General features: G+C 38.3%; 1 protein-coding gene across 2 annotated transcripts in view; it reads right to left on the bottom strand.

Annotated features, from left to right (window-relative positions):
• Positions 1-12,619: 12,619 nt before the first annotated feature.
• LOC145124156 (putative LRR receptor-like serine/threonine-protein kinase At1g56140) overlaps positions 12,620-14,917 on the bottom strand; it is a 28,403-nt gene continuing 26,105 nt past the window's right edge. For both annotated transcript variants that reach the window (XM_079059392.1, XM_079059393.1), the window contains exons 20-23: positions 14,393-14,603; positions 14,072-14,303; positions 13,562-13,712; positions 12,620-13,156 (exon numbers count right to left, since the gene is read on the bottom strand). In XM_079059392.1, the coding sequence (XP_078915518.1) occupies positions 12,788-13,156; positions 13,562-13,712; positions 14,072-14,303; positions 14,393-14,603 (963 nt within the window). In that variant the 3' untranslated portion in view covers positions 12,620-12,787. The remainder of the gene's footprint in view (positions 13,157-13,561; positions 13,713-14,071; positions 14,304-14,392; positions 14,604-14,917) is intronic.

The following is a 14,917-nucleotide window of genomic DNA, read 5'->3' as shown; positions in this document are numbered from 1 at the left end:
CTTGAATCGAGTACGGATCCTCTGCTTCCAGTAGTACGGGCCCATACCACCTTCCACATCTATCCGTACTTTCCTCAAGAACCGCCTTGACTTCACCAAGTCCCTTTCTACTAATAAAACTTCCCAACTAAGCTCATCCTAGGCTTTCCTAGGACACTCTTCGACCTACTCTCCGCCGTCAGCTTCACTATGAGTCCCTACCACCTCTCCCTAACTAGCTTGCAAATACTGTTACATATCCGCTCACTAGTTAGTTAAAGTTAGCCAGAACCCCTATAGCACAAAGCAAGAAACATTTGTGCATCGAGTAACCACAGCAAGCATAACCTAATCAGGATATCCTACCGCTGACTAAACAGTCCTAGCATACAGCTCATACAACAGCCATTCAAGGCATCCTTCCTAGATCCTTAGACCTATTCTAGCATGCAGTTATTAGAATCATACATCAGGCATACAAGGCATCCTCCTAGATCCTTAGCCCTAATCTAGCATGCAGTTCTCAGAATCATATATCATATGACATAACATAACAAGTATGGGTATCTTGGGGAAAACTCACTTGACCTCGGCCGGTCGCACGCATCACACACCTTGTTCTTTCTCATAATTCTTTAACTTAAGTTTTAGAAAACTGTTTCCTTTGTGAAAAATCTTTTAATTCCTCGGTTTGAGTCCAGTCACCCCCGGGGTGTGTCCGAATCCCTCAAACCAAGGCTCTGATACCAACTTGTAACATCCCAATTTTCAAGGCCAAAAATTTCATTTTTAAATTAAGTACCTCATGAAATAGTGTACCAAAACATTGTCAAGGTTACATCAACTTATAAAAACCATAACGTCATGTTTCAAAATCACAATAACAAGAGTTATGAAAATCAGAGTACAATCCTAGAAACTCCACGCGGAAATCATGTGTGTGTGATGCGCTTCTACACCGCCGGCTCCTTCCCCTTGGACGAAGAGGTACCCGAAACCAAAACTGAAACTGTAAGCACAAAGCTTAGTGAGTTCCCCCATCATACCACATACCAAAACCACATACATATTGCCGGACAATTATGGGGTGCCCGACCTACCCATGTCAAGCCATTCTGGGGTGCTGACCTACCCATGTCAGGCTATTCTGGGGTGCCGACCTACCCTCCGGTCTATCTCAACCGAATACGGGGACTATTTCACCCCCTACCGCTAGCATATAATATCATATCAGAATCATGTTGTCAGACATATCTGGGGTGTCCGACCTACCCATTGGTCCTAGTGACCGAATCGGGGACTAGTCCCCTCCTACTGATACTATCTCACATAACATAGCATACTAGCATACACATATATCAAGCAAAAGCAACCCATATGATTATCACAAAGAAAATCATCACAACTAAACAACTACCAGTGGGCCGGCCTTGGTGCCTTAGACCCACTTCTACTGGAAGGTAACTCACCTCGATGTCGTGTAGTGTCTGAAATGTCCTCGGCGTGAAAGTCGACTCCCCTCGACTCCTCAATCCCTACACGGCAACCCTTTGAAGTTATCAATTCGAACATGCAACCCAAACCAGGGTCAACTCAATTTAGTAAAAGTCTAACATTGGTCAAAGTTAACATCCAGTTGACCTGACTCGCCGAGTTGGTCTGCCAACTCGTCGAGTCCATACTCCTCTAACTCGAACCAATCCCCGTCTCTACTCGTCGAGTCTAGCAAGAACTCGACAGGTTCTTCTTCAATCATACCATCGGGGCCATCTTCATCCGACTCGCCGAGTTCGACCTTGAACTCGTCGATTTCATCTCCCTCATAAGAATGTGTCCAGTCTATCAGTCACCGAGTTGTATGAACAACTCGTCGAGTCCATTTTCAAAGATTGGAAGATTGCCTTGGACTCGCCGAGTCTGCTCAAACACTCGTCGAGTCCCATGATTCCCAGGTCTATAATCTCGTCCATCTTTGTTGAGTCCTTTTCTAGACTCAACCAGACCCTCAAAATAGCAAGGGTTGGAGAATCACTATCCGACTCGTTGAGTCCCAAGAACAACTCGTCGAGTCCACTAAAGTCCTTGTCCATAAACTCGATTTTTGTCAAGCTCATCTCATCCAAAGGGTAGATCCGACCTCCTAGGGCCGATATAGCACGTAAAGCCATGAACTTTACGTCCATACATGGGTCTTTTAGCCCTAAAGGACTACAAATGATGTCTAAAAGATGCATGGGGCTCTCATGGCCATAAAGTTGGCACCTTTATGCCATGAGACCCCTCCAATAACCAAGATCTGAAGTCAATACTGATGGGTTTTAGGTAAAAACAAATAAACTAGAAAGAAATTCCTAAGTTCACATGCAACCTACTTTGGATCTATGTTTTAACTATTGAACATATAACTTTAAATTGCAAACAAGAACCCTATAGGAGGAGGCTATTTTCGAAAATAACTAATTAGGGTTTAAGAGTTACATACCTTTCAACTGTTATAGTAAACAATTGATAATCCTCTTGAACTTGATCTTCTTGGAAGCCTAGCACCACAAATGTAATGCCTCTAATGGAATCACACCCAAGAACTAGCAAGAAGGAAACTAGAAGGAGAGAGAGAGAGAGTAGGGTATGCAATTTCGGCCCTAGGGTTTCACCAAAGTAAGAGTGACAAATTTTGGGAGCCAGGAGGCTCATTATATAGCTGAGGGATCTAGGGTTTAGGGAAAACGCTAATACTCCTTTGCTTGGGGCCTAAGCTTATCCTAGGCCTTATCCAAGTCCCCTTGGACGAAATCATTAGGGTTTCCCCTATGAATTTCGTCCACATCCTTCCAAGGAGGTTCTGGAGCTTTCCACTAAACTATTTGATAATTGCAAACTAGTCCATGCACTTTATAATTAATACTTTTAACCCCAAAATTATTTCTGATTAATTTCTGGCTAACTATTAATTAAACCTTATGATTTCTAATTAATATATTAATCTTTTAACATATTAATAATTCATTTATATTAATTTATTAATCTTATAATAAATCAATATCTCTCCTTTCATAATTTCCTTATCCAGTTGCTAGGTTTGAGGGCAACCCAAAAGGACTGTGCTGCTATCAATTCAAGTACATACCAATTATAGTTATGGGCTTAGACACCTAATCCAACAGTCTCCCACTTGGATAAGTCTGTAACTATAATTGCTAGTATGACTTCTAAATTTGACCAGCAAATTGTAGCTTCCAAAACCTGCTGCTGAACTCTGACCCAGTCAGTTACGTGTCCTTAGATAAGTAATCATATAATCCTTCGTTCTGCAAGATATACACAGACATAAGACATGGAATGTAATCAATCTCTTTGTCCAAAATCTCTGTTTCCCGATTTCTGATTTGTGATGATGTAGGACTTCTAATTGAACACATCAATTTAGTCATGGCTGGGCCCAGCACATAAGTCAACACCAAATCATCGAGGGACCCACATATATCGCTTTTCCGGTTAGGGCAAAAGGAACGAATAAACGTTGAATCATATGCTTGTATCTTTTACTCATCAAATTATACATGACAATACGTTTTGTAACACCAAGTTACTGATGTGTTTTCGTATCACCAATGTATAACCGACTTTGTAAATTACAACTCATATATCTTCGTTTCAAGATTATAAGATATTATCGTCTCAGTATTACTCGTGATGAATTCCATGAAGTGATACTCTGAGCGAGGGTTTATCTAATACTCAAATCTCAATTTCTGAGTACTCATGAACATTGCAGCAATTCTATTGCCATGTCTATCCTTAGACAATCTGCAATCCAATTCACGACAGTCTTAATTCACTACTTACTTCCACAAGTATGAGCGACTGTGGAGTTTGAATAATCATATTATTCGGGAAGTAAAAAACATGCAAAATATGAAACACAATAATAAACAATTGACAAATGGCAGTAAACAAACTCATAAATAATACTTTATTATTTAATCACCAAAAGTCAATCACATTTACTTTGTAACAAGTTTCTGAACTAGACTAATCTAACTACTAAAACTAATATCATCTTTCAGTCCTATGCTCCGAGCATGCTGAATATGCTTAGCCCTACTCAGACCCTTTGTGAGGGGGTCTGCTGGGTTATCTTCAGATGACACCCTCTTTACTACAAGATGTCCTTCTTCTACTTTATGCCTGATGAAATGGTACTTTCTGTCGATATGCCTGGTTTTACCATGATCTCTGGGTTCCTTAGTTAAGGCAACCGCTCCCTCATTATCGCAGAACAGTTCCACAGGCTCCTGGATGGTTGGAACAACTCCGAGATCTCCGATGAAGTTCCTCAACCAAGCTGCTTCTTTCGACGCTTCACTCGCTGCTATGTACTCTGATTCACAAGTAGAATCAGCCACCGTATATTGCTTGGAACTTTTCCAAGTAACTGCTCCTCCATTCAGTAAAAATACTCAGCCTGATTGAGAACGGAAGTTATCTCTATCCGTTTGAAAGCTGGCATCACTGTAACCATCTACTCTCAAAGTATCATTGCCACCAAGCACAAGGACCCAGTTCTTTGTCCTTCGCAAATACTTGAGTATATTCTTAACCGCTATCCAATGAGCTCTACCCGGGTTTCCCTGATAGCGACTGACCATGCTCTAAGCAAATGCCACATCAGGGCGAGTACATGTCATAGCGTACATGATCGATCCGACAGCGGAAGCATAAGGTACGCGACTCATGTCAGCTGTTTCCTCATCTGTACTCGGGCATTGGGTCTTACTCAATTTGGTATTGCTTTGGATAGGTAGCTCTCCCTTCTTGGAATTTTCCATACTAAAACTCTTTAGTACCTTATCCAAGTATGTGCTCTGACTAAGTCCAATCAGTCTCTTCTTTCTATCTCTCAATATTCTAATCCCAAGAATATAGGCAGCTTCTCCAAGGTCTTTCATGGAAAAACACTTTCCAAGCCAAGACTTAACATCTTTCAAGGTTGGAATGTCGTTACCAATGAGTAATATGTCATCGACATATAACACCAGAAAAGTTACTATACTCCCACTAGCCTTGATATACACACAAAACTCATCTTCACTTCTAGAGAAACCAAACTTTTTGATTTTCTCATGGAAGCAAAGATTCCAGCTGCGAGATGCTTGTTTCAATCCATAAATGGATTTCTCAAGCTTGCACACTTTATTGGGAAACTTTGCATCAACAAAACCCTCTGGATGATTCATGTAAACATCCTCAGCCAACTTCCCGTTAAGGAAAGCAGTCTTGACATCCATCTGCCAGATTTCATAGTCATGAAAGGCAGCTATGGCGAGCAATATCCTAATAGATTTAACCTTAGCTACTGGCGAGAAGGTCTCATCATAGTCAACCCCTGGGGTTTGAGTGAAACCTTTTGCAACCAGTCGAGCCTTGAATGTGTGCACATTTCCATCCATGTCTATCTTCTTCTTGAAGATCCATTTGCACCCAACTGTCTTACGACCTGGTGCACTATCAACCAATTTCCAAACTTGGTTGTCATACATGGACTTAATCTCTCTGTCCATTGCCTCTTTCCACTTGGAAGCCTCTGGGCCTGCCATTGCTTCCTTGTAAGTAACTGATTTATCTAAATTTACCAGTGCCCTATCACTAATGAATGTGTCACCATCTGAAGTAATATGAAAACCATACAACTCAGGTGGCACACTCACCCTAGTGGATCTTCGAAGAGGTAATGAGTTATCAACTGGTTCAACAGGAATTGTTTCCTCTGGTTGAGTGCTAGTGTCATCTAAGGTTCCTTCATTGGCTAACTCTTGAATTTATTCAAGGTCTATGGTGCTCCCACTGTCCTCTTTGAATATGAGCTCTCTTTCTAGAAAGACTCCTCTTCGTGCTATAAAGACCACGTTTTCACTAGGCCTGTAGAACAAATATCCAAAAAGCTGCTTTGGGTAACCAATGAAAACACATTTCTCACTTCTAGCTGCTAGCTTGTCGTGAGTCTCTCGTCTTACGAAAGCTTCACAACCCCAGACTTTAATATGCGCTAATGAGGTAACTTTCCCCGTCCACATTTCGTGAGGTGTTTTGGCAACCTTCTTTGTAGGGACAAGATTGAGGATGTGGGCGGCTGTCTCTAAGGCATACCCCCAGAAGTGAATAGGAAGCGAAGCACGACTCATCATAGAACGAACCATGTCTAACAAGGTTCGATTACGCCTCTCAGCTACACCATTTAATTGTGGTGTCCTAGGAGGAGTTAATTGTGAGACTATCCCACATTCTTTTAGATAGTCATTGAACTCGATACTAAGATACTCCCCGCCTCTATCGGATCTAAGTACCTTTATCTTCCTGCCCAATTGATTCTCGACCTCATGCTTAAACTCTTTGAACTTTTTAAATGTTTCTGACTTATATTTGATTAAGTAGATATAGCCATATCTGCTATAATCATCAGTGAAAGTCACATAGAATCGATTAGCATCCCTTGTAGTTGATCTGAAGGGCCCACACACATCTGTATGTATGAGATCCAACAGACCTTCACCTCTTTCACAAGGCCCTGTGAATGGTGATTTTGTCATCTTTCCCAAAAGACAAGATTCACACATATCATCTGATTTTAGGTCAAATGATTCCAACACTCCATCCTTTTGGAGTTGGGCTATGTGTTTCTTGTTAATGTGTCCAAGACGACAATGCCACAAGCATGCCTTGTCTACACTATTAGACAAGTCAATATTAAACACACTATTTACTAAGCTATCAACACAAGTCACTGTTTCATACACACCATCACAAGGTAAAGCTTCAAACACGAAAACACCATTCTTATAAACAGAAATTGAACCATTCAAATCATTAAAAGAATATTTAAAACCTTGTCTGAACAATGCATGAAATGAAATAATGTTTCTCGTCATCTCAGATGAATAACAACAATTCAATAAATCTAATCTAACATCATTACTAAGCAAAAGTTGATAAACTCCGATCTTGATCACTGGTGAAGACTTATTGTTTCCCATGATCAAGTTTATCCTTCCTCGCTCTATCTCCTCACTTTCTTTTAGCCCCTGCAAAACAGAACAGATGTGAAAACCACATCCTGTATCAAGGACCCATGAACGAGAAGATAATGAGTTATTAGAAGAAATAGTGTAAATACCTGCTGAAGATGGCTTCACTTTGCCATCTTTGATATCCTGCAGATATTTTGGGCAACTTCTCTTCTAGTGCCCTTAATCATTGCAATAAAAGCAATCAACATCCTTTGGATCAGAAACATGGGGAATGGTAGCATTGGGCTTAGCCTTTGGGCCATTTGTAGATGACCCAGCTTGAGCCTTGCTCTTCCAATTTTGCTTAGGAGGACCTTTCCTCTTTATCCCCTTTCCCTGTCCAATAGCCAAGAAAGGGGCACTTGCAGGAGTGGAGGCTATACTTTTACCCTTCATCCCTGCTTCAGTTGTCTGCAACAAGTTGTGCAATTGGGCCAGTGTCTGCTCAGTGTTGTTCAAATGGCAAGTTAGGATAAACTGACCATAACAATCAGGTAATGAGTTCAAGACCATGTCATTGGCCAATTCCTCATCAAAGTGAATGTTGAGCTTGACCAAACGCTCTATGTAGCGTTGCATTCTTTGCACATGAGATACAACTGACTCCCCTTCTTTCATCTTGCAAGCCATGAGTGACTTGACTACTTCAAACTTTTCTTGACGATCTCGCTTATGGTACTTTTCCATAAGGTCCTTGTTCATCTCAAAGGGCCAGTAGTCCTCATAGTACCTCTGCAGTTCTGGGGACATGGTTGCGACCATGATGCATGCCACTTTGGTAGCATCATCATAGTGTTTCTTGCAGGCAGTATATTCTTCAGGAGTAGCTTTAGACTCATCAAGCTCTTTGAGCTCCTTTTCAAGGACATATTCTTTGTCCTCAAATCGAATCACCATCTTGATGTTACGCATCCAATCGTTATAGTTTGAGCCATCCATAACGACTTTGGAGCAAATGTTGAGCAAAGAGAAGTTGTGGTTGGAGGATGATGAAGCAGAAGTGTTTCCAGGAGTAGACATCTGAAAAGAAAGAAAGTTTTAGTTAGATTTCAAGATACCTCAATATAATAACCCAAAGATGTAATATCAAGGTTAGGATCCAACTATGAAGATTCACAACTTAGAAATGGGATGCCGAGATCCAAGTGTAAATTTCATAAAGGTAGGTGAATGACGATTCACCAATTCCACCATTAGACAAAATAAACGAAGTGAAATTCCTAATTCCTTTTGAGATACATTGAAACTATTCAATGACATGTTTTAATCTCAGATTATGCTCTTCTATTTGTGACTGGGATACCGAGGATCACAAACAAGATGTGAATAACCATGCAAATGTGCTTGGTAACCTCATTGTCTTTATCATTAACTATTGATGTGCCGGTAAACCACACACGCTCCACCAAAATGATAATTATGAGATACCCATTACTACTCTTTATTAGTGCCTATTAGTGTGCTGGTAATCCACACACGCTCCACTAACAACCAATAAAGCATAATGTGCAATTTCATGGATTAGCATACTTTTCACATTTTTCCTAAAGTAACTAGAGTTGGGATTTTGTAAAATAATGTTCTAGTACTTTATTTAATAACATTATACTTTTAATGAGATGTAGTTGTCCTATCAAATCCGTTCTGCTAACGACCCTCCACTAATCAAGGAAGCGGTGGGTGAGAGTGGACACCCATTCAACTACCATTTTATAGGCAGTTTCCTTATACCCCCCCTTATAGACTAGCTTCGTGAATGAGGCATACTAGCGATTTGACTGGCCATATTCTTATACATATATAATATTTAACTTTTAATTATAATATATATAAGGTGTGTTTTAAACTTTTTAAAACTTTAGGGTTTATATATAAATTTCGAAAATTAAGCCATTAATTTTAAATTTAAAATAAACCAAATAACTAGATTTAATATTTATCTATTAATTAACTTTGAACTAATTTATTAAATCTTGTAAGGATTATCTAATTAAATTAAACAATTAATTTAATCCTAATCCATATCCCTTCTAGATTTCGAAAATATGGGGATAGGATAATTTCCTTATTTTTCTCAATTATCCAGTAAGGCAACAATTATCCCAAAACAAGAAACCCTAAAAATACCATGCATATTTCGAAAATCAAGGGAGGAGGCTAGGGTTTTTCAAACCCTAACCCTAATTTCGATTAGGGTTCATAGAAGCTAGGGTTTTTCGAAAACCCTTTGAACCAAAACCCTAAAAATCGAAAATTTTGGCCTTTAGGGTTTAATAGCTATAAACCCTAATTTGCAATTCAACTATTATAGCAATTCAATTTAAAACAAACAATGGCTTTGATACCACTGATGGGTTTTAGGTAAAAACAAATAAACTAGAAAACAATTCCTAAGTTCACATGCAACCTACTTTGGATCTATGTTTTAACTATTGAACATATAACTTTGAATTGCAAAACAAGAACCCTAGAGGAGGAGGCTATTTTCGAAAATAACTAATTAGGGTTTAAGAGTTACATACCTTTCAATTGTTATAGTAAACAATTGATAATCCTCTTGAACTTGATCTTCTTGGAAGCCTAGCACCACAAATGTAATGCCTCTGATGGAATCACACCCAAGAACTAGCAAGAAGGAAACTAGAAGAAGAGAGAAAGTAGGGTATGCAATTTCGGCCCTAGGGTTTCACCAAAGTAAGAGTGACCAATTTTGGGAGCCAGGAGGCTCCTTATATAGCTGAGGGATCTAGGGTTTAGGGAAAACCCTAATACTCCTTTGCTTGGGGCCTAAGCTTATCCTAGGCCTTATCCAAGCCCCCTTGGACGAAATCATTAGGGTTTCCCTTATGAATTTCATCCACCTCCTTCCAAGGAGGTTCTGGAGCCTTCCACTCAACTATTTGATAATTGCAAACTAGTCCCTACACTTTATAATTAATACTTTTAACCCCAAAATTAATTCTGATTAATTTCTGGCTAACTATTAATTAAACCTTATGATTTCTAATTAATATATTAATCTTTTAACATATTAATAAATCATTTATATTAATTTATTAATCTTATAACAAATCAATATCTCTCCTTTCATAATTTCCTTGTCCAGTTGCTAGGTTTGAGGGCAACCCAAAAGGACTGTGCTGCTATCAATTCAAGTACATACCAATTATAGTTATGGGCTTAGACACCTAATCCAACAAATACTCCATATAACACTTCACAACCCGAAAATGGCTTAGAAAGCCCTAAATATACCCAAAATCCAAGCCCTAAAGATGAATAAACACATGGAAGATCAAGGGAAGAGCTTTTTACCTTAAATGAGCTGGAAATGGAACACAATCTCTGGATCTCCAAGCTCCAACTTGAACTCCCAAGCTCCTTTCCCCTTCTCAAGCTTCACAATCCACCAAAATGCACCAAAATGGCCTTAGAATACTCAAACAAGGCTAGGGTTTCGATATGATGTCTTCTGGGAGTATAAGGACGATGGAGGCTGAGATAAGTTGTTTAAATAGGGTGCAAACCCTCAAATTTAGGGTTTCACTCAAACAGCACCTACTCGCCGAGTCGGTCTCCCGACTCGTCGAATAGGCCACTTAAACTTCCCGCGAATCACGACTCTACTCGACGAGTTGGGCCGCCAACTCGTCGAGTCCCAGAGGAAATACATGAAATTCTTGAATTTAAATACGTACCAGGAATCGGGGGCTACAACATTCTTACAGGTTTTATGTATGCATGGCTTATGCGATATGTGTGTAGCTTTAATTAGCTCACATGATATGTGTATGTGTATTGTGTGTGGTATGCTTTGGGGAACTCACTAAGCATTTCGATTACATGTTGTTGATTTGTTCCAGGTACATCTGAGCCCAAGGGCAAGGGCAAGGCATGATGGCGCGGCGTGCACTCTATCTCTCTTTCACTGATATGTTTTGGGGACACTCTGATGATTTAATCAAGTTGTAATGAATGCTGATTTGAAAACAATTATGTTGGGATTTCATGATTTATGCAAATGTGTTTTATTAATTAAAAATGGAAATTTCTTTTGAAAATTTGGGTCGTTACAGTCTCTGGTAGAGGGGAGGGGAGACATAAAAGGTGGAAACCCAACAATGGTTGAGGCTGATGAGATGGAGAAGACAGTCATGGAAGGGTAGGGCGATGGTGGCGAGTGTTTGGTGGAAAGGAATAGGGTGATATCCGACGAATGTATATATGTAGAGGAGGAGGTAGGGGGCAAAGGGAGTGGGGTTTAGTTGTGGGTTATTTTCATTTAGGCTGATCGGAGTGGATTCGACATCGACTTCGACAATCTCGGCGAACACCGGCAGAGGCCTCGGCATGCCGAGCTTGGCAGAGAGAAAGTGTTTTTTACCCATTAACTTAAATTCATTTTTTCAAAAAATACATTCTTTTAAAAAAAACACTCAATTTCAACATATAACCATTTTTTTTTTAAATTTCAAATTTTAAACCCTCAATCTTCAACTATAAATACCATCATCCTTGTTCATTCTTCATCTCATTTAAATCTTCTTGATTCAATTCTTCTAACTTTCTTATTTTTCATCTTCTTCAAAACCTCATCGCTAATGGCTCGTGTGGTTCGTTTTTGGTCCCCTGAAGAAGAGATGTTGTTGGCTCGTTCATGGGTTAATGTTCCAGATAACCCAATCCATATTAACCTCCCTACGACAACCTTTTGGAGGATAGTCACCGAAAAATACAATCGTCAAGCCTCGGTCCCTCGAGGTAAATAAGAAATCTAGTCCAAATGGAGGCACGCAAACACACTTACAACTCAGTAGTTTAACAAGTTTAACAGTGTGTTTCGTAGGGTGATGCATGAAGCTGAAAATGGTGAAAATGAAAATACTTTGCTAAATGCTCTTGATGCTTACCGTATTGAAACTAGCAAAGATTTTCGGCTTGTTGAGTTTTGAAAATTTGTGAGGCAGTCCCCAAAATTTGCTTAAATTTAAACTCGTTGTATTTTAATTTAAGTTTTTTTTTCTAGCATGTTATGTTTTTAAGTTTAAGTGTGTATTAGTTTAATTTCAATTGTGTTATGTTTTTCAAGTTTAAGTGTGTATTATTTTAATTTCAAATGTGTTTTGGTTTTTAAGTGTAAGTGTGTGATTTTTTTTTAAGTTAATGAAGTTTTAGTTTTTAAAAAAATAGTATGTTTGAAATGTTTATTTTTTTAAATTAATCAATTTTTTTTAAATACCATGGCAAGTACGGCAACCCATGCCATATAAATGACAAAAATTTGAAGCAGTTTGGAAAATCTAACATGACACATACGTGGACCGTGGCAAATATGACACCATTCCCTCCCGCCTTAGTATATATATATATATATATATATATATATATATATATATATATATATATATATATATATATATATATAAGTAAATGATAAAAGAATGTAAAAATTATATTTAAAAGGGTAAAAATAGACATTTCAAGTTTAATGGGGACCAAATCCACAAAAAAAGAAAAAAGATGCTCAAAAGGACCGTGTATCCAAAACTTTCAAGGTTTGGAACTAATTGCATAAGTTAACCGCAAAATAAAACTACTGTAATTTTATTTATACCATCACAACCATAACAATTACATGCTCATTCAACAATCTTCCACATAAACAAATTAAAGTCTATTAACAGTCTTCCAAATAAACAAATTAAGGTCCAGAACAACTCATCAAGGGCGTTTAGGTTATTACATCACCTACCTTCTCCGATCAACTCACTAAGCATAGGTCGAGAAATATCATTTGGCGTGCATGGTGAAACAGTCGAGTTACTCGTACTTGTCACACCATCACTAACCGAATTTTGAACCGAACTCTTAAAAATTGAAGCATCATCAAATTTTAATCGCGTCAAGTACTCAGGCCGTGTAATATCGCCACTCGCTTCAATGTCACCCGAAATCATAGCCACCACACGCGACATTGATGGTCGAGATGTTGGTGAAGTTTGCGTGCATAAAAGGGCAACTTTTATTACTCTTTTCACTTCGTTTTCGTCAAATTCAGACAATTCCTCATCCACTAATTCGAGTTCACGGTTCCCTTCGTGTAGGTTCCATGACTAAAATCCGTTACACATGGAAATAAAGATTATCAAGGCTAAAAAATGAAGTTTTAAAATCATTGGCTAAATTTTAGTGAGTTTGGTCTTCAAATTCTTTTATTTTGTGACGCATCGTGTTTGGTTCGCAGATTCCGATCCCATTATTGACTTATTGTAGTTTGACACCTCTAATAAACTATTTTACGTGTTTGGGATAGGAGAATTTTAGAAGCACTTATTGACTTAATAAAGAGTTTCTAATAAGTCACTTCCTTCTTACTTATTTAAATCTCTTATCACATGTGGAAACCTTTTATGAAAAGTTCCCTTTGGTTTATCATATATATGAATCTTTACTTTTGGTTTATTAGGAGTAGATTGTGTATATAAATTCATTTGTGCAGATTCCAGATGAAAACATACCCATTCCAGGAGATGTATTTTCTCATCTTCAGAAAATGAATCGGAATTGGACCTTCCACTAATAATCTCTAAAGCCACAACTCCAAACCCAAACACATCAGCCTTTTCCGTGAGGTGTCCAAGCATTGCATACTCTGGTGCCAGATACCCACTACATATCGATAGTGAATCAATAAGACTTTGTCAACTTATAACTTTCTAAAGAGTAAACAAATTACATTTTTGATCCCTAAGTATAGTTGATATTTTCAAATTTAGTCTAAAAAAGTAGTCATTTATTTTAGAGACACTCTAATCTACTCCTAAACCACACCAATGTCTCTAGCGAGACTTGAACCCTTAACCCCTTGGGGGAGGGACACTTTTGCGAACTCCTTGATACAGAGATCAATAGTGTTACAAAAACCTCAAATAAGGACCAAAATTTTGAAAAAAAATCAGCTATATATACTAGGGATCAAAAACGTAATTTACTCTAAAAATCAAATAAAGTCGATCAATTAATCTTACATTGTGCCTGCAACACGAGTACTCATGTGCGTTTTCTTGTCATCATAAAGTTTGGCCAGACCAAAATCTGATATCTTAGGGTTCATATCAGAATCAAGCAAAACATTGCTGGATTTCACATCTCTGTGTATAATCCGTATGCGAGATTCCTCATGGAGATACGCGAGACCCCGTGCTAACCCCATTAATATGTCAAAACGGGTGGACCATGTAAGCGACAATTTGTTGCTTCCTACATCATAAACCCCAAATGTAACATTATAGCATTATACTTTTGTAGTACTTTAAATTTGATGTCTAAAAATATGTAACTTTTTATACCGAATAATGCTTGATCAAGACTCTTGTTTTCAAGATACTCATAGACAAGAAGTCGTTTTGCTCCATCGATGCAGCATCCATATAATTTTACAAGGTTACGGTGTTGGACAGCAGATATTGTAGCAATTTCTGCCACAAATTGACTCCTACCGTGTTGGGAGGCTATGGAGAGTTGTTTAACAGCTATTACTCTCCCATCAGCAAGTGTTCCCTGTTTTTCATCAAAGAGATTTTGAGGGAGTGTTTGGTATTGTGAGATAAGGGAAGGAATGGAATGAAATAAACTTGTTTGTGAATCCTTTCATTTTAAGCTAGTTTTTTTTTTCTTTCCATGACAAAAACCCTATTAAAAAACCTTTTTCTGAAATTTCCTTTTTAATGAAATTCCAGTGGGGCCATTTCCTCTAAAAATTTGTTTTTTTTTGCAAAACTAGTTGGTGTTTATTTTGTGATAAATGTACAAAACATGGTCATTTATCCCATAAGATGAGCTATAGGGTAGAGTTAAAACTATACGATGTACTT

The sequence above is a fragment of the Lactuca virosa genome, chromosome 7 (genome assembly GCF_052849685.1).
Source record: "Lactuca virosa cultivar CGN04683 chromosome 7, Lactuca_virosa_CGN04683_v6, whole genome shotgun sequence".
In the NCBI taxonomy this organism is placed as follows: domain Eukaryota; kingdom Viridiplantae; phylum Streptophyta; class Magnoliopsida; order Asterales; family Asteraceae; genus Lactuca; species Lactuca virosa.
This window is presented reverse-complemented; position numbering and strand designations above follow the sequence as displayed.